Below are 12,009 nucleotides of genomic sequence, written 5' to 3'. Positions count from 1 at the left end.
TGGATTTTGTCCAGTAGGCTGGCGAGGCTTGTCTAGGTAATCCACCAACTCGCTCTTGTGGGGTTCATCAGATTCAAGTTCACCACAACACTCATCCAAATCATCCCAATAGTCAGCACTTGCTCGAGGTGCACACACTATTTCAGATGTAGCATTTAATGAACTATCCGTTCCTGCACTTCCACTTGTACCCATAGCAACATACTCGTCATAAAGCTCAAAGATGGCTTTTCGAACATAGGTGATATTTTCTTGAGCTTCATATGTGGAATACATCTTAGGGAAGGCGAATTCTATTGCTCGCATTTTGTCTTGGATCCAAGATAGTTGCAATGGACATCAATAAATTGCACTCTTTCCAGTATTTGTCAAACTTGAGCGTCATTCTTGTGATCATACTCCGAACAAAGTCATCTTCATCATCCACTCGTGCATCCAAGAGTTTCTTCACCTTTAGAACCTCAGGGAGGAATAGGTTGCCAGTTGGATACTCACTCCCCGAAATTATGTGTGTGGCTGTGTAGAATTTCTCTAAAATCCTGCAAACTTTCTCAACTTTCTCCCAATCCTCTGAAGATGGACAAGACTCATAAAAGGGCTCTCGAACTTGAAAACGAGGAAAAACCTCCTTATATTTTATAGCACAACTCAACATTTCATATGTTGAATTCCATCTCGTCCTACAATCATTGAGCAATTTTTTTCCAGGAATTTGCAGGTGTTGAGCAATTTCTGTAAATAGTAATGCCCTACCGTCAGACTTGTTCACAAAATCCACACTATCTCGGATATTTTCACAAATATCCACTATCTCCTTCAAGCCATCTTGAACCATAAGGTTCAAGACATGGGCACAACAACGAACATGAAATAGCTTTCCCCCACCTAATAGCTTCTTGCATCTGCCAAAATCATCTTTCAATAATCTCACGGCCACATCATTGTTTGAGGCATTGTCTACGGAAATAGTGTGAATTTTTCCCTCAATTCCCCATTCCTTTGCACACTTGAAAACTGCATCTGAAATCTCAACTCCTCGACGTGGTGGTCGAATATGAACAAAATTTAACACCCTCTTCTGAAGCTTCCAATTTCCATCAATCCAATGCCCCGTCACCACCATGTATTCAAATTTTTTATTCTTTGATTTCCACATATCGGTGGTCAAGCTGACTTTCTGTACATGCCTCAGCAAGTTCTTCAACTTCTTTTTCTCTATCTCGTACACCTGTGTACAATCCTTTTTTATTGTCATGCGTGAGATCTTCTGCCACTCCGATCAGCCGCGTTTCATCATTATGTTGAAACCCTCTTCCTCCAAAATTGTGAAAGGATGCTCGTGCATCAAGATCCAATGTGCAGCAGCCTCTCTCATTGCTTCCATATCGAATTTGCCCGTGTGCAATGGTGGTACAGTTGAAAAACGCTCATCTGCCAGCTGAAAGTTTATCTTTGTTTGTTGCTCAGCCTTTCTAAGCTTGGTTTTTCTAACAGAACAGTTTTCTCGATGCCTCCACATGCTGCTGGTTTGTTTAGTTTTTCCCCGATTTAGTTTCTTGCCACAATGTTTATAAATGGCATAATATATGCCATTTTCTTCCAAATCGTCGAAATCTTCCCATGCCTCAGATGTTTTATTCCTTTTAGGTACTCGGAATTTACCATCATCTTCAGTTGCGTCTCCTTGCTGCCTATTGGTGTCTTCAGTTCCCTCTTGTTGTGTGTCACCATCCTCCTGTGTGGGATCACAGCTATCACGATGATGAAATACTGGGCTGTCAATCATGACTGGTGTGGATGAATCAGCCCCAGACACATGTGGTATTGAAGAAACCTCGGGAGGACTAATAGACATGCCTTTAATAGAAAAACAAACATTTTAATGATAAAATGAGTTCCACTTCAAATATTTCACACGGAACATTAAATTCAAACCAAACAGACATTACAAGAAATTGAAAATGACACAAGTACCCAAAAGTTGAAAACAGCTCCCAAAAAACATTCATATCAGGGCTAAAGTTCATAGAAAATTCAGTGAATTATATCTTAGCCCATAGAGGAATGGGCAAGGAGAGCAGAAGCCTTCATAGAATTGTGGTACTGCAAATTATATCTTAAGTTTTTCACATGAACTAACTGCTAATTAGGTACTTCTCAATCAAATGAGATTCAAGGAACTCAGTGAATTATGGCAACAGCAGCAGCAAAAGAAAAGGGAAAATACAGAAACTGGATACGATGCTTACGTTCAATGAAACCAAAAAATGAGTTTAAAATGAGAAAATGGCGCAGTTCAAGTATAAACATGATTGAGTTTGCACATACACAAATAAAAATAAAAAAGGGACTGTCAAATACTAATCGAATTGGCCCACGTTAATAGTGATGGAATTCTTAATCAAGATTCAAGAACATGTTATAACCCCAGAAATTCGTTCCAATACAATTTTTTTTTCCTCCTTTCGATGTTTAGAGCCAATGTCAAGAAACTTACCAATTCTTGAAGCTGTCGCACCAACTACCGAATCACTTGTTGAAGGAATCGAGCTGTCCTTTATTTCCTCAAAGGTCCAGTATAGCAATGGAGAGGGAATGGGATACGCAAATGGAATATATTGAATCACAGGCTGCAGCCCCCAATTTTTTTGGTTAGGGTTTGGAGATTAAAAATTAATATTAGAGTTATAAAATTTAACCACATAATGCACATATTTACTACACAAATGCACAATAAGTACCTCAATTTGTCAAATGCAGCTGTTGAAATTGGTGGGCTGCTCACGCTGCTACTGCTACGGTGCGACCTACTGCTACGGAGAAGGAAGAAGAAAGAGTAGCTTCAAGCCTTCTTCAACTGCGGAAGTTTTTAAAACTTCTGCTGTCTCGACTGCCTTATGGGTTGTGACAGTTGAGATTTGAGAAGATGAGCCAAAGACTGAGATTGGGATTTGAGAGTGAAGGCTGAACTCTGAAGAGTGAACTGAAGACTGAAGAGGAACGAAGAAGGCGAATGAAGGACAGAGTTTGCAATGCATTTCATCGTTTTTAGTTTACAAGCCAAAATTACTTATTCACCCTTCATTATTATTACAACATAACTGGTTAAGCCCGTAAATATTCTAACTAACAAACCTAAAAGAGTAAATTGATATATAAAATATACAAATAGGCCACCAAGCTCGAGCTACTCAACGAGCTAAAATTTCTTGCCATGAATTACTCGAACTCGACTCGTTTTACTGTAGCAAGTAGCTTGAAATCAACTCGAGCTCGAATTTGCTCGAGCTCGATTCGAGTAGCTAACCAAGCTACTCGCGATCTCGATTCAAGCTACTCGAATTCTCTGCACCCCTAGAGCCACCCAACATTTGTCATCAATCAAACCATCACCAACCGTCATTAGCTTACTCAGCTGGTCATTTGCTGACCAGAGAAACGGTGCTTGTTGGAAACAAATTCAATCAAAACCAAAGGTCCTCATTCTCGGACAACAACAACAAAAAATCACACACTTATTCTCCCACCGAAAGCACGCGACTCCCACGTGAATGACGACCACCCTTCAACCAATAAAACACAGCCACATCAGCACAACAACCACCATTCTTAACAATTCCATTCGCGCTTTTACTATGTAGGTAGAAGAACTAAATAACCAAAATAAAAACCAAAATAACTGGAACGACTTTAGTTTAAAAAAAAAACCAAAATAACCGGAATGACTTTGGTTCAAAGAACGACGACTTCAGCCCCAAAGTCTACGTTGGGCCATAGTTTGTAAAATACGTTATCGGTATAATATAAGACATTATATGTATGCATATTATATGAAATTTTTTAAAAATACGATTAAAAGTTCTGCATGAAAATACGTGTTACGCACATAAATTTGTACTTGAATACTATGAACGTCTTTGAAAGTTATGGAACTAAAAGTATGGATAAAATTACTATATTTTTTGCAGGCTATGCTATGCTTATTCCAATTTTAGACTTATTTTCATGTATGAGACGTTAAATCTATTAAAATTTTATCACTTTGTTATTTAATATGTATAAATCTATAGTTGTTATCATATACATCGCTCTTATTTTGCATATAACTCAAAAAGTATGTCATTATCCTTACTCAAGTTTTTTAAAAAATTGAACTATAATTTGTGAAGTATAAAGTGTTAAAAGTTTATTACATACTATTATGCGATTAATTGAAAAGTACGAGTATTTTTTAGAATATTTTTAAAATACATGAAATATGATTTTTTTTGAATGATACGTAGGAACGTATATTTTATGGATATAATATGTGCATTTACTAACCATGCAATGGACAACCCCAACGATGAAGTGTTACAGAAAGTCTAGATTGGACTTCGTCAAGGCCCAAAAAAAAAAAAAGAAGATTGACAATTTTCATGAGTTTCAATCATATATATATATATATATATATATAAGGTTATTATCACTTTACCCCCTTAAACTATATCATCACTATCAGTTTACCCCTTAACGTTATCTTTTAGTCACTTCACCCCCATAAGTAATTTAACTCAACATGTTAAGAAATTTTGGACAAAAATACCTTTTTATTAGATAGTATTACTACATTGTTATTATTACTTTATACCTGTAAATTATAGTGATATAATTGATTTAATTTCTAACATTATTTTTTAGGCATTTTACTTCATCATTAATCTAACTTATATGGTCAAAAAAATTTAAATATATTTATCCTTTTGCAAATATAATTAAAAATAAAAAAGTTAGAATGATTATTCACTTTAAGAGATCAAAAATATAAAATAAAAGGATTTTCTCAAATTTTTTCACACTTATTAATACTAAGAAAAGAAAAAGAGATAGGAAAGAAGGAGACAGAAAATTCGATTCTGCAAAGAAAAAAAATAAAGAAAAGACAGCTGCTTTGTTGGTGGCCATGCGTGTACCAATTTGGTCACTTGTTTTATGAGTAAATTGAAGTAAATATGTATTTCAATTGCCAAATTTGCTGTGTTGGGATGTTCATTTAATTTGGCTCATTCTAAGTGAAAATCTAAAGGAGTTTCAACCGTGATAGAAGTTTTTCTTTTGCCACATCTCTGAGTATGCTTAATGGTTATATAAGCATCTAGCATCTAACTGAGAATAGTATTAATAAACACAAGAAAGCTAAGAAAATATAGAGCAAACAATTTATATGTATATATAAAAAATTATTAGTCAATCGGTTTGGTTAAATTCTTTTTTTTTTTTTTAGTTTTATATTTTTCCTGTTGATATAAATGTAGGATATCTACGCTTACCACCAAGACAATGGATGTTACTTTATCAAAGGAACAAAGAAAAGTATAGATCATCCTGGTGTTGCTAACTTCATGACCACTTCTGATAAAAATTTGTCAAACATAGGATTCTCACCCATTTGGTCATGGGGTGTAATAAAGAGAACTCGTTGCAAATGGAAGACCTGATAAGATAGAAAAGGTTAGAAAAGGTCGTGCCAAACTCTTTGTTGGACTTTCTTGTGAAAAGAGACTAATAGCAAGCTTGGACCGTTAGTATATCAAGAGAGATTCGGGAGGCCCCAATTTAAGAGACAGATTTTTGAGAACTCCCAACCGAAAGAGCTAGAGAAGCTTATTTGGACCTCTTTTAGGTTGTTGGGCCTTTTGCTATATCTAAACTTTTTTTTTGTATTTTTAGTATTTAGTACTTTAAAACTTATAATTTTGTACTCTCTTCTTTACGGTCAACTTGCCGCTCTTTCACTTGTGGCATACGTCAATTGGCCAAACAACAAGATTCTTGTATGTTATATTTATTTTCGCTTTATTATTGTATGTTGAAGTTGCCAAAAACTCTTTCATCAATTTTCCAGATGACAACTCAAGATGGAGGCTATTTTTAGTCCTTGCTGGAGTTAATTTAATGCTACAGGGAATTGAGAAAAAGTCCATTGACGGTTTTGTGGAGAAGATGAAACAAGATTATTGTATTCGTGAATTTTTGTTGCATTTCACTTGCGGGGGGAAGGTAAGTGATACTTTTAGAACTATAGGGACGCTAAATGATATTACCAGAAATTCAGGGAGGATTTTTTTTTTAATGTATTCCACATTTTGAACAACTTTAACAGTTAAAAATATTTTGAAACGCAGACTAGTGATGAACAAAATGACTGATTGGTTTTGACTTTATCAGTTCAAACATCTGAACCATCAATTCAATCATTTTAATGTAGGGAAAATTGCAGAAACCTCTCTTGAGGATTCTGACACTTGCACTGACCTCCCCTGTGATTTGAAAAATTGCACTGACCTCCCCTAACCTTACTAATTCTTTGCAAATTCAGTTCAAACGATTAAAATATTGTTTTAGGGAGTGAAATGAGAAGCTTGTACTAGATTTGCTCTTTGTGCTACATGTCAAGTAGTATTAGCAAATGAATGACACAGTACTACAAATCAATTAACAATTAATAAACTTTAAGGGGTGTAGTTTATGGGCAAATACGCATTACCTATTTAAAGTATCGGTTCTTTATGGGCATTTTACTCTCAAACATTTAATTTATGATAAATATATCAATGTTTGTAAGTAAAATTCAAAAAGTGTTACAGTAATATTTTTACAAAAAAGAAATCGCTAGGTTATCTATTTAATATAAATTAAACATTTCTAAAAAAAGAAATGACCCATAAAGTATTAATTCTTTATGGCTTTCATCCATTATATGAGTAAAGTATTGGCTCTTTATGGGCATTTTATTTTGAATCATTTAATTTATGTTAAATACATAAATATTTGTACTAAAATTGAAAAAGTGTTACATTAATTAATATTTTTACGGAAGAGAAACTGGTAGATTTTGTATTTAACAAAAATTAAATATTTGAGAGTAAATACAAATTTAATTGCTCTGGCAAGAAGATTATCGCTCTGAGGGCTATCCATTCTAACAACATTTAAGTGCAATATTTGGCTTAATTACAAGTTGCCCCTATAATAAGAAGTGAGTAGCAGATTATATCTATAATTTGAAAACTCACAAATTACCCCCCACAAACAAAATGGTCAAACATATGAGTTGGCATTTATATGTATGAAAGGTCTAAAAGACATTCATGTCCTCAGTTATATGATGAAATAAGTTTCTAACTCACAAGTTGCTCTGAAGTTTCTATTGAAGAGCATTGTAGTGTGTAAAAGATAATGACATAAATTTAGTTGTAATAATTGAAATTAGATAAATTACTTTTATTAAATAAATGTTTTAGTTTTCATAAGAATTCGTGTTAGTTAAAAATATTTCATCAGAAAATATCAGTTGATGTTTGAACATTAATAGGAATTATTCAGAATGAAAAACATATATATATTCAATGTGATATTTATTAAGCTTTTCATGATTTTAATTTCAATTTGTAAAAGAGTGTGGTGAATCACCAAGCTCATAGTAATTAGATTAAGAAACAGACCCTGCTTTTGGCCCTCATGGGTTTCTTTTTAGTTAACTTGGAGCATCTACCACTCTTTCGTCCCCTAGTTTGTCTAGCAGCTGCAAGTGTCCGTGGACAGAGAATAAGCACTCAATCAAGAATTTTGTGTCTTTTTCCTGAGATTTTTAATTTGTTTGTAATTAATCTCTCTAGAGGACGGAAAGTTGGATTGCTTAACAAAACTATACATGCAGTTTCTTTCATTTGTAATTTTCATTAGCTTGGGACAGTTATTCACTAAAGCTGGAGAAGAAAAGAGTAAACAGCAAAGAAAAATGTTTAGGGAAAATTACTTTTGTTGGACTTCCAAAAATATTGCTAAGTTGAAGAATGAAAAGTTTGTACTCAGTGGCAGAGCTAGGAATTAACTTTGGGGGGGGGGGCAGTCCATAGCAATGAAAGTAAATATATTTACAAAAAAAATAATGTGAACATATATATCACAAGATTAGAAACAACCTTATAGAAAATGAAAATTACTTATACACTTCACATATACAAAAATATCATCATATTTACAAATCCATTTGATTGTGTGGGACATATGAAATTGTGCACGACGACTTTTAATTTTATCAAAGTCATCAATGATTGAATTTATATCAAAAGTTCTAGCAATTTCTTTCTCAATATACATTATCATAGAGTTGGCAAGAAAGTCTTCCTCCATCCTAGAACGCAAACAAGTCTTGATGATTTTCATAGCAGAAAATGCATGCTCTGTTGTAGCTGTTGAAACAGGAAGAGTCAAAATAAGACGAATCAATCTATCAACAAGAGTATAGCACATTCACTTTCTTGTCTTTGCTAACACTTGGCACAACTCCTGAAGTGATGACAAATTTTGAACCTGAGAATTACAGGAAAACTGAATCTGGAAAAGCTCTAATTGAGTATGAAAATTAGTATGAAAATTGGAAAAGGAAACCAGTCTCAGAATCAACTAAAATAAATGCTTATCACCCAAATTCAAAAGGTCAAGTACGAAAAACTATAGAAGTCCCCCTCGAGCAATTCATCAAATAACTGGCGGGCGAACTTTTTACACCCACATTTCACTAAATAAATGCAATGTCAAACTAACCTGGTAAATGGTAATAGCTACAATAGTCTGAAATGGTATTGATGATCAGTGTTAGTTTATCTGGCATTGCAACTTACAGGTCAATTTAAGCAACCAATGTCTAATTTATTAGCCTGCTCTGATGATACAATAATATGAAACAACCCCTTTACTTCCTGAAAAAAAAAAAAAAAGACACGTTCAGCAAATGCTAAAAGAAAAATTACCTAGACCATGCAAAATGCAATGGTACAATCCTTAGCCATGTGCGGGGGAAGGTCTTCACAGGAGAAAGTTCTTCAAGCCTTTAATGGTCTCTACTCGATGAGATTATGAGAAGCCATGACTTTGTGAGCTCACAAGGATCAATTCCAGTAATTAATGATGTATCGTTTGAGCAGATTTAATAAATCTCTGCGGAACAAGGTGAGAAGATTTTGATGTTTCTACTTTCTAGGAAGAAGAACTGTAGCAGAGTCAATTGCCAGGTTAACTGGCTATCTTTTCTTTGCACTTGTATGAAGTCCGTTAAGAAAAATGGCAATTCTCTATTATTTGGACCAAGTCCAAATAACTTTCAAACATTATTGTTTGGGCCCTTGGGGGGACAAAGTGAATTTTTTGATCAATTTTTGAGGGGTAAAACATAATAATAAAAAAATTTTTACTTAGAAATTTTTTTTTAACAATTGGAGGGGGGGCGGTTGCCCCCCCTGGCCCCCCCCTTCTGTCCGCCCCTGTTTGTACTTACTGCGAAACAAGAAAGATGAACATAAAAATATTTTGACAGGTTTTCAGATTGTTTCTTTCGGCAGCTATTTCAAGGTGTCTCTTTCAAATGAAACAGGGACTCAATATAACAACCTTCATGCAACATATAAAACTGTTGTGTTTGACATTTGACGTTTGTGCAACTTACTTGGACCGGTATGATGCTTTTAAATTCTTTTCCTAAGTCTGTCTCTACATGGTATTTACTGCATAACAAGTGTTTTATATATGACAAGTATTGGAGAAGATTTCAGAATTGAGATGATATATGACAAGTATTACTTTAACGCATGATAATTACAAACACTTATTTAACAGCGTTATTGATGTATATTCTATAGAATGATTTTTTAAGCCATCAATGGAATTAGTATCGGAAATCCCTGAGAACAGGCAAATGTTTTAAAACTCGGACCGTTAATTGAACCGGTGAAGTGAAAGGGTCGAGGTTCAACCGATCGGACCGGTTCAACTGTGGTTCAATAAATAAATAAATAAATAACTATATATATATATATACACACACACACTCATACATACATACATACCTGTGCACAGAATAAAATATAAATGTTATATCATAATTAACATAACAGCAATATTGTAGTTATCCAACTTACATGTCCAATTGTCTAAATATTAGAATTAACAAAAAAAATATAAGTCTAAAAAACACTCAAAAGGTCCAAACAAGTTCAATTTCTGAGGCTTCTATAATCTTCTTCGTCATTCTAGGACAACAAAGCTTTAAAAAAAGCCACCTTGACAAGTCGTTACCACCATCCAAGACCATTATATGAATCACTGGCAAGTGATAAAAGTATAAAATTCATACTAATACCGTAAACCAATTCATAGTGCAAAAACCAGTCCATGATCACTAGAGGGAAACTAAAAATTGTAAAACATACTACAAAATCAACTAACCATCTGCATATCAAAAAAAAAATGAACGAGACTATATAAAAGGTTACTCAGCTCAAATTCACATCCTTAATTCGTTGATAAGAGTCCCCTTAATTCATTGCGTATATTACATAATCCACCATTTTTTTAAAAGTCCCCTTAGATTGTGCTACTAAAACATCTGCCATGAGGCAATATTAAAGATCAGATAAACGAGGGAAAAAAAATATAAGAGTCAGAAAAAGAACAAAGATAACTTGCATGAATCAAGAATCTCAAAACGTTGCTTTCCAGCACCTTGATAGTCGTGGAGATAGAGGAAGGAGGTGGGGGGAAAGTTGAGCGGTAATTTCAGGGAAATTATACAAAGTTTGGAGTTTAAGATTCCACCATTACATCACAATATGTAAGATATCCCACTGATTTCTCTCGTACAGACATATGTATACGAAGGAAATTCCCAGGTCTTAGCATATTATCAGCAGTAGATGGCAGCCAATTAAATGTGGTTCATGCACATTAATCATATCCACGCTATAGTGCCTAAGTAATTTATGGCTAGATTAATCTTTGGTGGTATCAAGTCTTATTTTTTAGAATGTTCTGTACCTAATCATTTGCTTTAGATGATTAACTTAGCTCAACAAGATCAGTAAATCAGCAACCTTACTAGGCCCCCATCAAGATCGACTTCTTATTTGAATAAAATTTGTCACATCCTCATGATCATGCAAGATAAACCCTGATCATGGTCAACAAATAAGTAATCATGCGTGCAATCATCCAATGACATAACCTGTGTACTGAAACAGAGAACAAAGAACAAAACTGAATAGCTAGTCTCGAGATTATTCTAGTAAACTGAAACAGAGAACAAAACTACCCAACTAATAAAAATTCCACCGCTATTTTCCTCCATAAATTCCAACATTTTCCCGTCAAGATAATCTGGCAACTTATTTTTTGGGTAGTATTTAAAAATTTCAAAAAACCCAAAAAAATAAGTACAGCAAGATCAGAAATATACTAACAAAATTAAAAAAAAAAAGAAATTGATGAGACAGATATACAGAGGGCCGAAAAAGAAATTGATGATACATATAAACAGAGGGCCGAAGGGATCAAGTTTACTTGTTAAGATAAAACTTCGTGCTGAGCACCGACGGCAAATCGGCAAGTCCGCAAGAGCAGCCAAGCAGGAAGACCGAAGACGCCAAAGACTGGAGTAGTTGACTGAGAAGCCAAGGAGTCGGCAAAAGCAGGAAGCCGAGCAGTCGGCAAAAGCAGCGGCAGCAGCCAAGCAGGAAGACTGAAGACGGCGAGGAGGCGAAGAGCCAAATACTGGAGTAGTGGAGTGAACTCACTGAACTGTGAAGAGTAGACTGAAGATTAGCTGATTAGGTTTAGAAATTAGATGACGTTCGGTTTAGGCGTTTAGTCCTTTTCGGTCAAAGACTCAAAATTCAGTCAAATTTTTCCGGAAAAAAAAATGCCGTTCACGGTTCGATCCAAATTTAACGATTTGAACGATTTTTTTAGAATTTGACCGATTTTTTAATCAAATCAACACAAGCTATGAACCGGATCGAACACATGATCGATTCGCGATTCGATCGATTGAACCGATCGATCTGATCCGGATTTGAAAACCTTGAGAACAGGGTGAAGATCAAAGTGCTTTAAGAGGAGGAAAGCTGTGATTGCAAAGCGATATACCGTAAAGATGCTAAACCTGTGGTTTTCCAAGGATTTCACGTTTTATGT

General features: G+C 34.7%; 1 protein-coding gene across 1 annotated transcript; it reads right to left on the bottom strand.

Annotated features, from left to right (window-relative positions):
- Positions 1 to 277: 277 nt before the first annotated feature.
- LOC113699834 (zinc finger BED domain-containing protein RICESLEEPER 2-like) lies at positions 278 to 1,255 on the bottom strand. The gene has a single exon (XM_027220187.2). It carries the CDS (start codon positions 1,253 to 1,255, stop codon positions 278 to 280), a length of 978 nt encoding a protein of 325 aa, XP_027075988.1.
- Positions 1,256 to 12,009: the final 10,754 nt, after the last annotated feature.

Source organism: Coffea arabica, chromosome 7c (genome assembly GCF_036785885.1).
Source record: "Coffea arabica cultivar ET-39 chromosome 7c, Coffea Arabica ET-39 HiFi, whole genome shotgun sequence".
NCBI classification, from domain to species: domain Eukaryota; kingdom Viridiplantae; phylum Streptophyta; class Magnoliopsida; order Gentianales; family Rubiaceae; genus Coffea; species Coffea arabica.
This window is presented reverse-complemented; position numbering and strand designations above follow the sequence as displayed.